The 14,265-nt window shown below is 46.5% G+C and overlaps 1 protein-coding gene across 2 annotated transcripts in view; it reads left to right on the top strand.

Moving 5' to 3' along the window:
- The first annotated feature begins 535 nt into the window (after window positions 1–535).
- Window positions 536–14,265, top strand: part of LOC122465789 — a 28,148-nt gene continuing 14,418 nt past the window's right edge. The window contains exons 1-3 of one of the 2 annotated variants that reach the window (XR_006290839.1): window positions 536–1,345; window positions 2,063–5,742; window positions 5,984–6,138. Coding sequence is in view for 1 of the 2 variants with exons in the window: in XM_043546386.1 (XP_043402321.1) it covers window positions 2,012–2,941 (930 nt within the window). In the remaining variant the exon portion in view is untranslated. Of the gene's footprint in view, window positions 1,346–1,998; window positions 5,743–5,983; window positions 6,139–14,265 lie in introns of those variants that run through there. The other variant, XM_043546386.1, reaches the window with a different exon arrangement.

The following is a 14,265-nucleotide window of genomic DNA, read 5'->3' as shown; positions in this document are numbered from 1 at the left end:
TAAAATATCCATGTAACAATTCATACAAAAGTTTCCCAATATATTTTTCTAGCTGATTATATTTTTCTTCTATTTGTACAAAATATTCAGATCACAGAGTAAGTCATACAAGATGGAATTCAGTTATCTCCCACTCTTATCCTTCCTGCAAGACTGAAATATATGACTGGATTTCTTGATGGCTTTGATATAGGGTGCTATTGGTAGCAAAAACTTTCAGTGTTTGTACATCTGTAGTCGCTGGAGAGACATATTTCCTAGAGGCAGGCTTCCATTCAATTGACATTTTTGAGAGGATGTTTGATTCCTAATTTGTAAAAGCCTGACAGTGACTTTCTTGTATATTTTGTAGTCAGTGGCCAAATTTGAAGCCAGCAAAGGAGTTTAGAGAAGTTATTGTCATGGATTTCTGTATATATTCTTAGCTATACTTACATTTTATTCCTAATCCTAAAAGTGACTTAAAATGAACTAAAATACCATTGCTGTACTAGACACATGCAAGCTTTAACCAAGTAGCACTTTAATAATGTTAGGAAAATTTTAACATGAAGCAGTTATGTCAACTGAACCAAAGTTAGGCCAATGCAGGAATGCTCGGAAAGTTCCTGAATGAGATAGGTAGGATGAAAGAATGCTTGTTAAGTTGCAAGGAGTGAATTAAGGAGGAGACCTGCATTCCTGCATTATCTTACCAGATATTCTGAGAATGAGAAGGAGACACACTGTCTCCACTCCCTGTTTCTGTTTCATGTATGTTCTTAACTCCTCGTCTCCTGTTTGACAACTGGATTGATAAGAAAGTTGGGGAGGCATAACGACTTCAAAAAGCTATATACAATAGGGGATAGGTATGCATGCATGATAAAGAACTTTTAACTAACAAAGGGGAGGGGGGTTTGGGCTATTTCGTGAATAATCTGTGACACGACGGACCTGTCTATAAAAACCTATTAGTTTTACCTAAGAGGTAGCTGGTTCTCTTTGGAGACGGGCTGCTCTCTATTGTTGTGTGCACTCTTCAATAAAGAGCTTATACTTGGACTTTGCTGGTGTTGCCTGTCTCTCTGCAGTCAGACAACGAATCGTGCCGTCTGGGGTTCGAGTCCCCAACAAATTGGCTACTCCGCCGGGACCCGTCTGACTCTCCAGCGTAGGATCAGACTCTAAAAGCAACGCAGAGCGCATCCTCCGGCTTTGAGGAGCCTTGCCGATGATCTGATTCCTGCATCGGCAATAAGGCGTGTTCTGCGAACCAGCTGAAGCCCGTAGAAATCCAGCAACGTCCACCTACCTGTTGAGTAGGCTCCAGATCCAGGTCTTTTGGGTTCGAGTCCCTGGAGAGGTAAGCGATCGCTTGATAATAAGAGTTGGGGATTGTCGGTTTGAGTCCCCTTTATACCTAGGATGGGACAATTTGGCAGTAAATGCCCGGGGGACGCCCCATTGTCTCTAATACTCAGAGATTGGAAGGGAATCTCTGAAACCACTGGTTTAACTAATGAGAAATCAAAATGAAAAATCTGTGTCAGGTTCAATGGCCAGCCTTCACCACTCATTTGTCCCGACTAAAGATTGGCCAGCCTGCGGAACCTTTTTCGCAGACGGGATGGATTCCTTAAGAGACATTTTGGTCGATCTTAGACTGGGACAAATGGATTATCTGTTTGTATGGTATAATTATAAGCCAAAAGAAGGATGCATGGCCTTTGAAGCTGTTTGTATGGAAGAATCTAAATCTTCCCCGCCCTGCGCCCCAGAAACTCGGATAGAAGAAGATGAGTATATCCCGATGGGGGTACCACAGAGGCGGAGCAAACGAACAAAGGGGGAGGATGGGAAGAAAGGGGAGAAGAAGGGCTATGCCCAAGGAGCGGGCCCTTCTGATACATTGGGAGAAATTGTTGGAACTTTCAGGGGACCCTTTGGTTCTGGGTCCCCTGCAAGTGCAAAACTCCTCCAAGCTCCTTTGCGGGCTTACCCTGTTCCACAAGTTAGCGGGCAGACTCAAATGGTGCTTACCCACACTCCGTTTACAACTGCAGATTTATTAAATTGGCAGCATTCTATGCCGCATCTTCAGGATAACCCCGAAGCGGTAGAGAGAATGTTCCAAACTATTTTCTCTATCCACTTACCGACATGGGCAGATGTAAATCAACTGATGGACACCTTCCTAACCGAGGATGAACGTCAAAAAGTCAAAGAAAAAGCTGCAGCATTTCACCAAACTCGGCAAGCTTGGGGAGCTATGCCCACCGCTGAGCCTAATTGGGATCCAAACCCAGCTGGGGGAAGAGAAGGATTGAGTCAATACCGACAAGCTATTTTGCATGGGCTAAGGGCAGCGGGGAAGGCTACCCCGAATTGGAGTAAGGTTACGGTATGCGTACAACTCCCTAATGAACACCCCTCCGATTTTTGTACCCGATTAACCAACAAGGTGAGGAAACATAGCAACCTAGATTTAGAATCAGACTCTGAAAAGGAAATGATCAAGATAGTGTTTATGGCACAGTGTGCAAAGGACATTGCAAAAAGGTTTAGGGAACACCCGAATGGAATGCAAGGAAAAAGCCTACCTAAAGTAATTAGTATCGCAACCCGAATCTATAATGGGAGGGAAGAAAAGAGGAAAAAGGAGAAAAGGAAGGAAAAACTAAAAGAGATGAAGGATCAAGTGTCGCTGTTGGCAGTGGCCATGTCGGGAGGCAGAGAAAGGGGCCGCAGGTGGAATCACAGTTCCCAGGGAGGACTCACTGGAAGGGAAAGGGGTGGATTCATTCGAGGACAAGCGGGGTGCGGAGGTGGTATGGATACGGAATGTGATGGATGCCATTACTGTGATGAGGAAGGACACTGGAAACAAGAATGTCCCCATAGGCAAAAGGCTGACTGTAGGCCTGAGATAGTAGGTCAATTCTTTGTAGACCATAAATGAAGGGAGGCGCCGCTCCCCTGGGGCCCTGAGGTTTATGAGGCCAGAATGATACAATTTAAATGTGATGCTCTATTTCCAGTGGTCCCCCTAAAAATAGGACAAGAAACTTATGAATTATTGATGGACACGGAGGCCACACATTCGGCTATACCTGAGGGGGCGACACCAAAGAGTGAAGTGGAAAAATATGTAGTGGGAGTCACTGGAAAACCTGAACGACATTATATGACCAAAAATTGTATGGCCACTCTAGGTCCCTTTTCTGTTCAGCACTCCTTCTTATTAATGAATGGTCTGGTGAACCTACTGGGAAGGGACTTGTTATGTAAATTGCATGCCCAAATATCCTGTACTCCTAAAAGCATTTCCCTTCGTTTCCCAATGGAAAAAGTTTATCTGCTAACACATTTATACGCCTTGCCCATGAAATGAAAGCTCGTATGCCAGCCCTACAAAATACTTCATGCTGGGTGTGCTCATTAATGCCAGCCAATAGCCAAAAGGGTCTTCCCATGGTCCCTATTCCCCTTAGTGCAATGAATATGACCTGGACCCCTTCCTGAAAGGATTCCTCAGGCAATTTAAATATTACCTGGGCTGATACCGGCATCTCTAAAAGCAAGTATCTAATAGTTTGGAAACAAGTTGGTCAATGGTGCTTCTTAAAAGAAGGGAAAATAGCATTAGGTAATAGTGAGTGCAAAGCTTACTTTAATGGCACTCATTTTGGGAGTAAGAGAGGTCCTAATATCCCTCTCCTGGATGGGGCAACTTCTAGTACCTCTGCATGGCACAGTTTCACAGGTAACAAGTGCAGCTTACATGGGGAAGAACATTTCCTGTATCAAGGTCACAAATTGGTGGAACACTACGTTATATATTGCACGCTTGAGTATAACCTGACAACTCATACTATGTGCTTATGTTCTTCCAATGCCTCTGTGACTAAATTCTCCCTCTTCCCATCTTGGACAGGATGGTACAGACGTATTAATAATACCTGGTCTAAAGTCACTCTTACTCTCTTTGAAGTATACTGGGTGTGTGGTAACAAGGCATACCTAGCCCTCCCTCCTTCATGGAGTGGCTCTTGCTATTTGGCTTGGTTACAACCACCTGTAGTATATCGCGCACGACTTCCTAAAGGGAAAATCAGAAATGTGAGAGGGGCTGAGGAAGACATTAATGACTCTCATCCCCTTACTTGGCGTGCCCTAAACGATTGGACAGGTGCTTGTGCGGGATTCGTCGTCGCCTGTGGAGCTGCCACTTGGCGCATTGGAGAAGGAGTCATAAGACTTCAGGGAGTGTTGGAGGTAATGGCACATACTACTGCTGAGGCCTTGATAGATTTAGCAACTGAGCAAAAAAAACTAAGGCAGATGGTTCTCCAGAACCGCTTGACGTTAGATATTTTGCTGGCCTCTCAGGGAGGAACATGTGCGTTAATCGGGCAGGAATGCTGTGTATATGTTCCAGATGTTTATAACGCCACCTGGAAAAGAGCAAACCACCTTATACAAGTTGCAAAAGACCATGGAGGAGAGCGGGTTGACTCGTAGTGAAGCAATTTTTCAACTGAATTCCAGATATAGGTGGCTGGCTACATAACCTGCTTCTCAGTGCTGTGGTAATTATTTGTGGTTTAATAGTTTTGTATGTTATGCTAAGATGTGGCTGTTGGATGGGTACTAAGCTGTGTCCTACCAACTAGTGGATATTTCCAACTCACCACTTACAGTGGCCAGTGTGTCCCAAGAGTTCCGCATGGCACTCTGGGGACAAAGGGGGGACTGTTAGGAAAATTTTAACATGAAACAGTTATGTCAACTGAACCAGAGTTAGGCCAATGCAGGAATGCTCGGAAAGTTCCTGAATGAGATAGGTAGGATGAAAGAATGCTTGTTAAGTTGCAAGGAGTGAATTAAGGAGGAGACCTGCATTCCTGCATTATCGTACCAGATGTTCTGAGAATGAGAAGGAGACACACTGTCTCCGCTCCCTGTTTCTGTTTCATGTATGTTCTTAACTCCTCATCTCCTGTTTGACAACTGGATTGATAAGAAAGTTGGGGAGGCATAACGACTTACAAAAAGCTATATACAATAGGGGATAGGTATGCATGCATGATAAAGAACTTTTAACTAACAAAGGGGAGGGAGTTTGGGCTATTTCATGAATAATCTGTGACACGACGGACCTGTCTATAAAAACCTATTAGTTTTACCTAAGAGGTAGCTGGTTCTCTTTGGAGACGGGCTGCTCTCTATTGTTGTGTGCACTCTTCAATAAAGAGCTTATACTTGGACTTTGCTGGTGTTGCCTGTCTCTCTGCGGTCAGACAACGAATCGTGCCGTCTGGGGTTCGAGTCCCCGACAATAATGTGCATATATACATTATATTTTTAATTGACTATGTACACATCAACTACACTACATGTACTTTCGGGGTGTGGATTAACTTGTCAGACCTGGGCTCATCTGATGTCACGGTTTCTCCTCACAGGGCCAGGACACCTTGTGACACTCCTCCGCAAACTATTAGTTTTCTTTTTACAATGCTTACAAGAAATTATTAATGAGTCTTAAGGAGATTTTTGAGACCCTCTTACAAATTGTGGTGGAGGCATTTCAAGCATAAGTGGTAATACAAAAATGTTTGTATGAGGTGTGGATAAGTGGCAGTTGAAACTGGCATTGGTGGTGGAGCAGAGAAGCAATGCAAGAAGAGACAAGAATGGAGATTCAGGGAAGGGCAAAGCTACAAAGGGCCTTGGAAGTCGGGACAAAAAGCTTTAAGGGTAGGTTGGGTAGAAAGTGGAGGGATTCAGCAAGGGGGTAGACATGGTCAGAACAACAAGGAAGAAAGATTAATTTGGTATTTACATTTTGTATAGTCTGGGAAGAGAGTGGGTGCAATGTGAGAGATAGGGAGGCTGTAGATATAGAGGAGACAATCACACTAATCAAGACAGCAGATAATGAGTAAGCATTCTGGTTGTGTGAATAGAGAAAACATTTGTTCTTACAAATTTTATGCAGGAAGGAACATCAAAGTTTGAACACAGCTTGTCTGTGTCCAGGGAGAGGAAAGAGTGAAAGATAGATTTTATGTTTTGACTTGAGTGATTGGGATGATGGTGACTCATTCAAAAGTGACAAAGAATGAGAAGAGTGGACATGGCTTCAGAAGAAAGGTAAGAGTTTCAGTTTTGGCCTTGTTAAACTTCTATTTTAATGGCAAAAACATCCAGATGAAGATACTGGAGAGACAAATTGAAATGTGGGATTAGATGAAAGGAGACATATTTGTATGTGGCACAAGGTAGATCTGTAAAGTATTCATGTAAAGCTGCTAGATTACTATTTGATAAAATGAATGAATGATACTAAGGTAAGACCTGCTATAGGCTGGGATTATAGTGCATTACGATTGGTAATGTGAAACTGTCTATTGACCTCTGTGACACTGGCGTACCAGGTGGCAGCTCATGCCAAGGCCACTGGGCCTCACTGAACATTGACAAATGCATAGCTGGAAAACAGTTTGGCTCTCATGTGTTAGCATTGTTAAAATAGATGTTGTGTTTATAAGAATGTGGTTAGTGTTTATGAAATGATTGCAGGACACTGCATATAATAATCTCACTTATATTATCTGTATCTCATAGTATAAAGTTATATTGAGCGTTTGCAGTTTAAACCACTGTGTAACACCAGCAAGAAAGAAGCATTAATTAATGTAAAGTGCTGGTCTTGCACACAAGAAGGCCCCATTGAAAGCAAATGAGCCATTGTGAAACATGAACTTTTGATTGCTCCTCACCCACACAGCTATGAAGAGAGACCTCCGGGTGAACACTCCCATAAGTTTAAACTCTGGGGGTAGGAAATAAAAATGAGTGCATGAGATGTTCATACTTGCTACTTGGTTGGTGAAATCTAAGTATAGGACTTGCAACCAATTTGGGGTTTGTGCCCTACTTCCAGGGGCATGGACAGGAATAAAAACTTGACTACTTTTGGAGTGGCACTTTCTGTGTCCCCCGCAGCCAGAGGAACTGCCTTCCCCTCCCATCCATGCCGGAGGAGCTGCCTCTCTTCCCCCCATCCCCCACTGCAGCTGGAGGAGCTGGCTCCCCTCTCCTCCCCTCCCACCCCCTCGTGGCCAGAGGAGCTGATTTAGTCCAGGGCTGGTGGAGCTGTTATGCCCCCCAGCCTGGGGCTGGACAAGCTCGCTTTCTCCACCCCAGCGCAGAGGAGTTCTATGCCACCACTGATTGGGTAGCTTCCTTGCACATGCCCCTGCCTATTTCTCAACAGTCTGCCCCAAGGTTTGCACTCATGCTTGTGAGCCAGCCAAGACAACGTGACAATCTCATTACTCCAAAGTTTTAGATACAGCTTTTTTCTATATTAAGTTGTATCAATATGGGGCCAACAGTGCGTATGTGGTACTGATACTTAATGTTATTCTCTGCAAAATGCTGTGGTTTTACTTTGTTGGTAGTAGGTACTGGTGCTCCCACAGGAGCAGGTGGAATATATTTCTTGAAAATGGTGATTACCTGTGCTAATTTGCAGTTAGAATGCAACGCTTTTTAAAAGGCTATTTTATTGATGTAGATTCATTCGCATAACCTTGTACCTATTATTATAGTTTGCATTATAAGCCTGAACACTAAATTCAAATATAAGGAATAAGGGTTATGTACTCTGTGGTGCTTTAAAGTGAATGCAAATTCAACAAGAGTCAGTTTGCTTGCATGAGTGTTTCTTTTTTTACCTGTGAAGACGTGCGAGTAGCACTCGTCAAAATGAGAAGTGACAACACTGGCTAAAGCTAGATTGTAGGGCATGATCCAAAGCTCGCTGAAGTCAATGGAAAAATTCCCACAGACTTCTCTGGGCTTTGGATCAGGCCCACAGTGCAACTACAGTAGATCTGCAAATTCTCCCAATCGAGGGAGACTGCTCTTTGTCTCAATCTTGAGCAACTCTGCTTTTTCTGCTCTTAGCAGGGCAAAACTGTGAGCAGTAACTGCCAAATAACTATAGATTGTCAGTTGCTTATATGAGGTGGACATGTCCAGCAGGAGTTAGGTTGAGACCAGTAGTTCATTTGTGACATGCAAAACTGAGAGGAGACTTAATCTATTTCGTTACACAGCACTCGCATCTACAAAAATGGTTAATGGTCAAGAATAGACATAAAGACTCCCTACGCAGATCCCAAAAATGCCAAGGCTCAGTCAATAAATATTTTTCTTCTCATTTAATATTTCAGCTCTTCCATTAACAGTAGTGGAGAATCAAAATATTGAATTTTCTTTTCAGTCAGCATATTTTTTTTAATAAACGTTCATTGGTGTTTTTGTAGTGCACCTAGAAAATTCTGATGGTCTTCTTTTGCACTAACTTGCACAGATTATTTTCTGGGAGTACTTATTAGACACTTTGATTTTGTTTGGAGATGAATACATAGTGATTAGAATGGTTGAAAAGTTAGAGGGTTTTTTCCACAAGAAGTTTAACTTTTTGAGCAGAAATCCAAATACTGAAATATTTCAACTTGAAAACGGTGCCTCATGGGAGCTGTAGTTTGGATGCCTCAAGCTGCTATTCTCCTCTACAGGCCAGTCTCCCAGAACAGACTGCATGTCCCGTTTTGGAAAAGGAAAGTGGTAGATGCAGTTCAGCCAGGAAGCGTGGCCCATAGAGAATGGAGATGTAACATCACTGAACTACAACTCTCATGAGGCACCATGGCAGCATTTCTAAAGCAAAATATTTCAGTTTTTGGCCAAAATATTTTATTTTTTGAGTGATCTTTTTATTTAAAATAAATAATAAATGAAAGTTTTCACAAGAAGTGTCTGCTTTTCATGGAAAATTTTTGTTTTTCTGAAAACTCATTTTTCTGTCTAAAAATAGTTGTTCTTAGAGTGCTTGCTCATGTCGATTCCATGTTAGGTGTGTGTGTCCATGTACATGGCTGCTGGAGATTTTTCTCTTAGTGGTATCCTTAGGGCCGGCTCTGGCACCCCCTAGAACCCTGTACTCATTCGCCAGTATATGGGGTGCCGCCGGGCCCACACCCTCTCAGTTCCTTCTGACCGCCCATGATGGTTGCTGGAACGCCTCTCTCTCTTGCGACTTGCAAGAGCTCCTAGTGGTTTTTCATTATACAATTCATGTATATAGTTATATGTTAGTGTGAGTAGTTAGATAAGTTAGGATAGATAGTGGTTCCATCAGGGATGTTGTTCAGGGATGGGGTGTGCCCCAGTCCCCGGATTTCAAATTGTGTGCTGTCTGTCACAAGCCCATGCCAGTGAGCAACCCCCCGCCCCACAAGTTACTTAAAGTGCCTGGTGGGAAACGCAAGTCAACAAGTGCAAGCGCAACAACAAGCGCAAGTCAACAAGCGCTTCAGGCAGTGCATACAGAAGGACGGGGTATTTGCCTGAAAGCCCTGTTAATAGAGGTGGCCCTTAGACTGGCCTTGGAGCCATCCCACTCCAATTCAGTGCTGAGCACTTCGACCTTGATACAGAGTGCTCCACCAGCACTGGGCTCACAACGACACCATTCACCATCGCCGATGCCGAGACACAGGAGGCAGCGTGCTGAACGAGAGTGCTCCCCCACGCCAAAGAAAGATAAGAAAGGGGTGGCAGGTGAAGGACCCGAGCCGGGCCACTTGCCATCTGCTGAGCTCAAGAGACACAATCCCCACCTAAGGCTCCAAGCCCAAAAAGGGAACCACCACCAACTCCTGGGAGTGCCTGGAGGCCCTTGCGCCTGTTATCTCCTTCAACACCGGAGGCATTTCAGGTGGCCAGGGACCTGATAGCCCTATTGGTGCTGCCCACATCACAAGACCTCTCTTCGACTTCGGAGTCAGCAAACGCAGCCCCCTCCAAGGGGAAACCCCCCATGGGCCTGTCGCAATGCTCACTCACCTGGCAGCGGTCCCCAGCATTCTGGCACTGGTCTCCTACACCATGACCTCGGTCTTCAACTCTGTGGCCCCCATCCCCAAATCCTCGTTCCCAGTCATCTGGCTCCACGACACGTATTGCTGGCCTCACAATGTTGATTTCTGGCATATTGGCACTGGTTGCCAACCTCTTGGCATGGGTCACCGACTCCAGCACTGGTCCCGACTCCTCAATCCCTGACTCCTCAATGCTCTCCACCATCTCAGCACCGATCCCTGCCTCCGTGGTATCAATCCACAAAGCCACATCGCAGGTCCCCACCCCACCCTGGCACCACTCCCATCATAGCCAGCAGAGGGAGGCACCCACAGCCCCACAGCGGTCTCCAAGGGAGGACTCCTCCCCAACCATGGAAGCATTGGTCGCTGTATGCACTGGACTTCGGTGCTGGCCCTGCGGTGGGAGTCTGGCCACCAGGGCAACGACTAGCACATTTGGCAATATTGGAACCTGTGGGGGATTCCTCTAATTACTCCCATAGGTCATCAGCAGCCACATCTGAGAAGCGGATCACGGCACCGCCCGCCTGCCCAGATGCAGGAGCCTGACTCCGATGCCGGTACCAAGGTGCATACCTCGGCTACGGGGGAAATTACCCTGATTGAAGAGGGGGTTCCAGTCACGCCCCTGGCATTACCATTGTCCTCATCATCCCCAGACAAAGTGGTCGCTGGTCCTGCCCACCCGCTCCCACCAGACAACTTTTGGGCTCACCAGGAGTTCCTTAAAAGAGTTGCCTCAAATTTAGGATTAGAGGCAGAGGAGCTGAAGGAGTCTACAGTTAGCTTCTTTGACATGCTGGCGGCTGGGGCCACTTCTAAGATTGTGCTGCCAGTCCACGAAGGGGTGCTGAAATTGGTCAAGACCCTCTGGCAGACCCCATCTTCTCTGTCTCCAAATCGAAAAGGGCAGAAAAGAAGCATTATGTCCCAGCCAAAGGTTATGACTGCTTGTACTCTCACCCACCCCTGGGTCTCTGTTGGTGTCTGCCGCGAATGAGCGAGACAGGCAGAGCACCACACACAAAAATAAGGATTCAAAGAAGCTGGACTTGTTTGGTCAAAAAATTTCTTCGACAGCCAGCCTCCAACTCAGGATCTCCAACTAGCAGACATTGCTGGGGAGACATATTTATAATATTGGGGACTATGTGGCCAAATTTTAGGATTCCTTGCCTCAGGATTCAAGACAAGAATTTCTGACCATTATGGAGGAGTTCCAGACAGTAGCCAGAGCCTTTTTCCTGGCTTCACAACGTTGATCTCCATCTCCTCGGCACCAGTTATCATCATATCGGCACCAGTCAACACTGGATGCAGTTGATTTGGGGTCCAGGTCAATGGCCTCAGCTGTGTCTATGTGGCACAGTTTGTGGCTGCAGTCCTCTGGGCTTTCTTACGAGGTGCAGCAATCTATTCAGGACCTACCCTTTTGAGGGCAGTGTTCTGTTTTCAGAGTCGACAGATACCGAGCTGCATGTCCTGAAGTACACCAGGGCTCCTTAGGCCTGGACACTAGGAGACATTTCCATCCACCACCACTGCCTAGATTCTCAGGTCCACCTCGGTAAGGACCGTAGAAGAAAAGAGACAGAGGCTTTAAATTCTGCTGACCTGCTCCATCCTCCTCAACCTCCCAGTTGGGCTCCACATGACACCCAGGTGGTCCACAGCAGACATTTGGAGGGTGCACCCGAGGACAGTGTACTGGACTTGCCTCAGGATCCCTCCCCCCATTTATTTCTGAACTGTTTATCTTCTTCCCTCACTGCATGGGCCCAGGTTACCTCAACCCATTGGGTGCTCAACAGCATAACAGCTGGTTACACCCTGCAGTTTTCCTCCATCCCTTCCTCCCACCCCCTTTCCCCATCCCTCTTCAGGGACCCCTCTCATGAACAACTCCTCATCCAGGAGGTGGAAACCCTCCTACAGGTAGGAGTTGTAGAGGAAGTTCCTCAAGAACTGAGGGGGAAGGGGTTTTACTTCCGATATTTCCTAATCCCGAAGGCCAAAGGGGGCCTCAGGCTCATCCTAGATCTGCATCACCTCAACTAATATCTCAAGAAGTGGAAATTTCGCATGGTCTCCCTGGATCCAGGAGACTGGTATGCCACCTTCGACTTAAAGGATGCCTATTTCCATGTTTCTATTTTTCATGGACACGGAAGATTCCTCTAATTCATGATGGGTCAGCGCCATTACCAATTCACGGCACTGCCCTTCAGCCTATCGTCCGCTCGGAGAGTCTTCACAAAGTGCATGGGGGTGGTGGCCGCTTACCTGAGATGTCAAAGCATGCAGATCTGTCCATACTTTGATGACTGGCTTGTCAGAGACAGATCACGAGCCCAGGTCCAGTACAGCCTCACCTTAGTACAAGCCACCTGTTAAGAGCTGGGCCTGCTTATAAACTAACAGAAATCAACTCTAACCCTAGTTCAGAGAATAGAGTTTATAGGACCTGTCATCCCTGACTTGGTGGGCGGACTCACAATCGATGATGGAAGGGGTTCCCTTTGTAGCCCCATCCCCATCAGTGACGTTGGTCTCAGACACTTTGGATCTGGGGTGGGGAGCCCACCTTGGCAACCTCAGTATGCAGGGTCTCTGGTCCCAATAGGATCTCTCCCTCTATATAAATGTCAGGGGACTCAGAGCAATACTCTGGGCCTCCCAGGCGTTTCTTCCCTACCTGATGGGCAGAGTGGTGCAGATCTTAATGGACAATACTGCCTCATGTTCTACACCAACAAGCAAGGCGGAGTTTGTTCGTCGGTCCTGTGTCAAGAGACTCTCCAGTTATAGGACTTCTGTGTGCAGCATGCCATTCATCTCGTGGCGTTGCACCTCCCAGGTGCCCAGAATGTGCTGGCAGATCTCCTCAGCAGATCCTTCTCTTCTTTCCACGAGTGGTCACGCCACCCAGAGGTTGTCAATGTGATTTTGAGAGGTGGGGGACTCCCCAGGAGGACCTGTTTGTATTCAGACAGAACAGAAAATGTAAGCTATTTTGCTCGATCTGTGGGCTCGCCAGATGTTTCCTGTCCGACTACTATATGCCGTCCTGCCGATACCCCTGGTTCACAAGGTCCTCCTGAAGGTCAAGCAGAACAAGGCAAAGATCATCCTGACAGCTGCGGTGTGGCTGCACCAACTCTGGTTCCACATGCTGCTGGAACTTTCGATAATGATCCTGTTAGCATTCCTGCTCCTACCAGACTTGCTCTCGCAGAACCAAGCAAGGCTGTCTTCTTCACCCAAACCTAGCGTCCCTGCACCTGACTCTGTGGCATCTGTGTGGCTGAATGCAGAGGAATGGGAGGAAGATCTGCTCAGTGTAAGCCCAGCACATCCTGTTGGGTAGCAGGAAGCCCTCCATCAGGGCGAGCTACCTAGCTGGAAACGCTTCACCTGTTGAGCCTCAGGCCACAGTCTTTCTCCCTCATGGTTCTCGCTATAATCCATCATAGACTACCTGCTTCATCTCAAGCACCAAAGCCTGGCCCTTTTGTCAATCAAGTTCACTTGGCAGCTCGGTCTTCCACCCTCCAGTCCAAGGTAGATCAGTCTTCTCTCATGACATGATGATCAGGCTCCTGAAAGGTCTGGAAAGGCTATACTTGCAAGTTTGTGACCCTATCCCTGCTTGGGACCTAAACCTGGTGCTGTCAAGGCTCGCACGTCCCCCCTTTGAGCTGCTGTCATCTTGTTCTCTGCTGCTCCTCTCATGGAAGGTCTCCTTCCTGGAGGCAATCACTTCAGCCCGACAGGTCTCCGAGATCAGAGTTTTGATGTCTGAACCCCGTTATACAGTGTTTTACAAGGACCAGGTTCAGCTTCCTTACCTAAGGTGGTGTCAGTTCCACAATAATCAGGACATCTTCCTGCCGGTCTTTTTTCCAAAGCCTCACAAGACTAATGAGGAGTGTCAGTTACAGTCTCTGGATGTTTTGCGGGCCTTGTCCTTCTACATCGAGAGGACCAAATCCTTCTGTAAGTCGACGTAGCTCTTCGTCACAGTGGCGGATAAGATCTGCCAGTGTCTTCTCAGAGAATCTCCTCGTGGATAATTGCCTGCATCAAGTTCTGCTATGAACAAGCAGGGGTGTCACCACCGTGACTGCCCATTCCACCAGAGCGCAAGCTTCGCCAGTGGTCTTCCTTGCGCAGGTACCGATCCAGGACATCTGCAGAGCTGCCATTTGGTCTTCAGTCCATACCTTTGCACCCCATTACACCATCATTCAGCAGGCGCAAGATGGCACCAGCTTCGGTAGAGCAGTATTGCAAACAGCATGTCCTTGAGCTCCAAGCCCAC

Source organism: Chelonia mydas, chromosome 5 (genome assembly GCF_015237465.2).
Source record: "Chelonia mydas isolate rCheMyd1 chromosome 5, rCheMyd1.pri.v2, whole genome shotgun sequence".
Classification (NCBI taxonomy): Eukaryota; Metazoa; Chordata; order Testudines; family Cheloniidae; genus Chelonia; species Chelonia mydas.
Note: the sequence above shows the minus strand (reverse complement) of the source record. Positions and strands in the feature narration are given on the sequence as shown.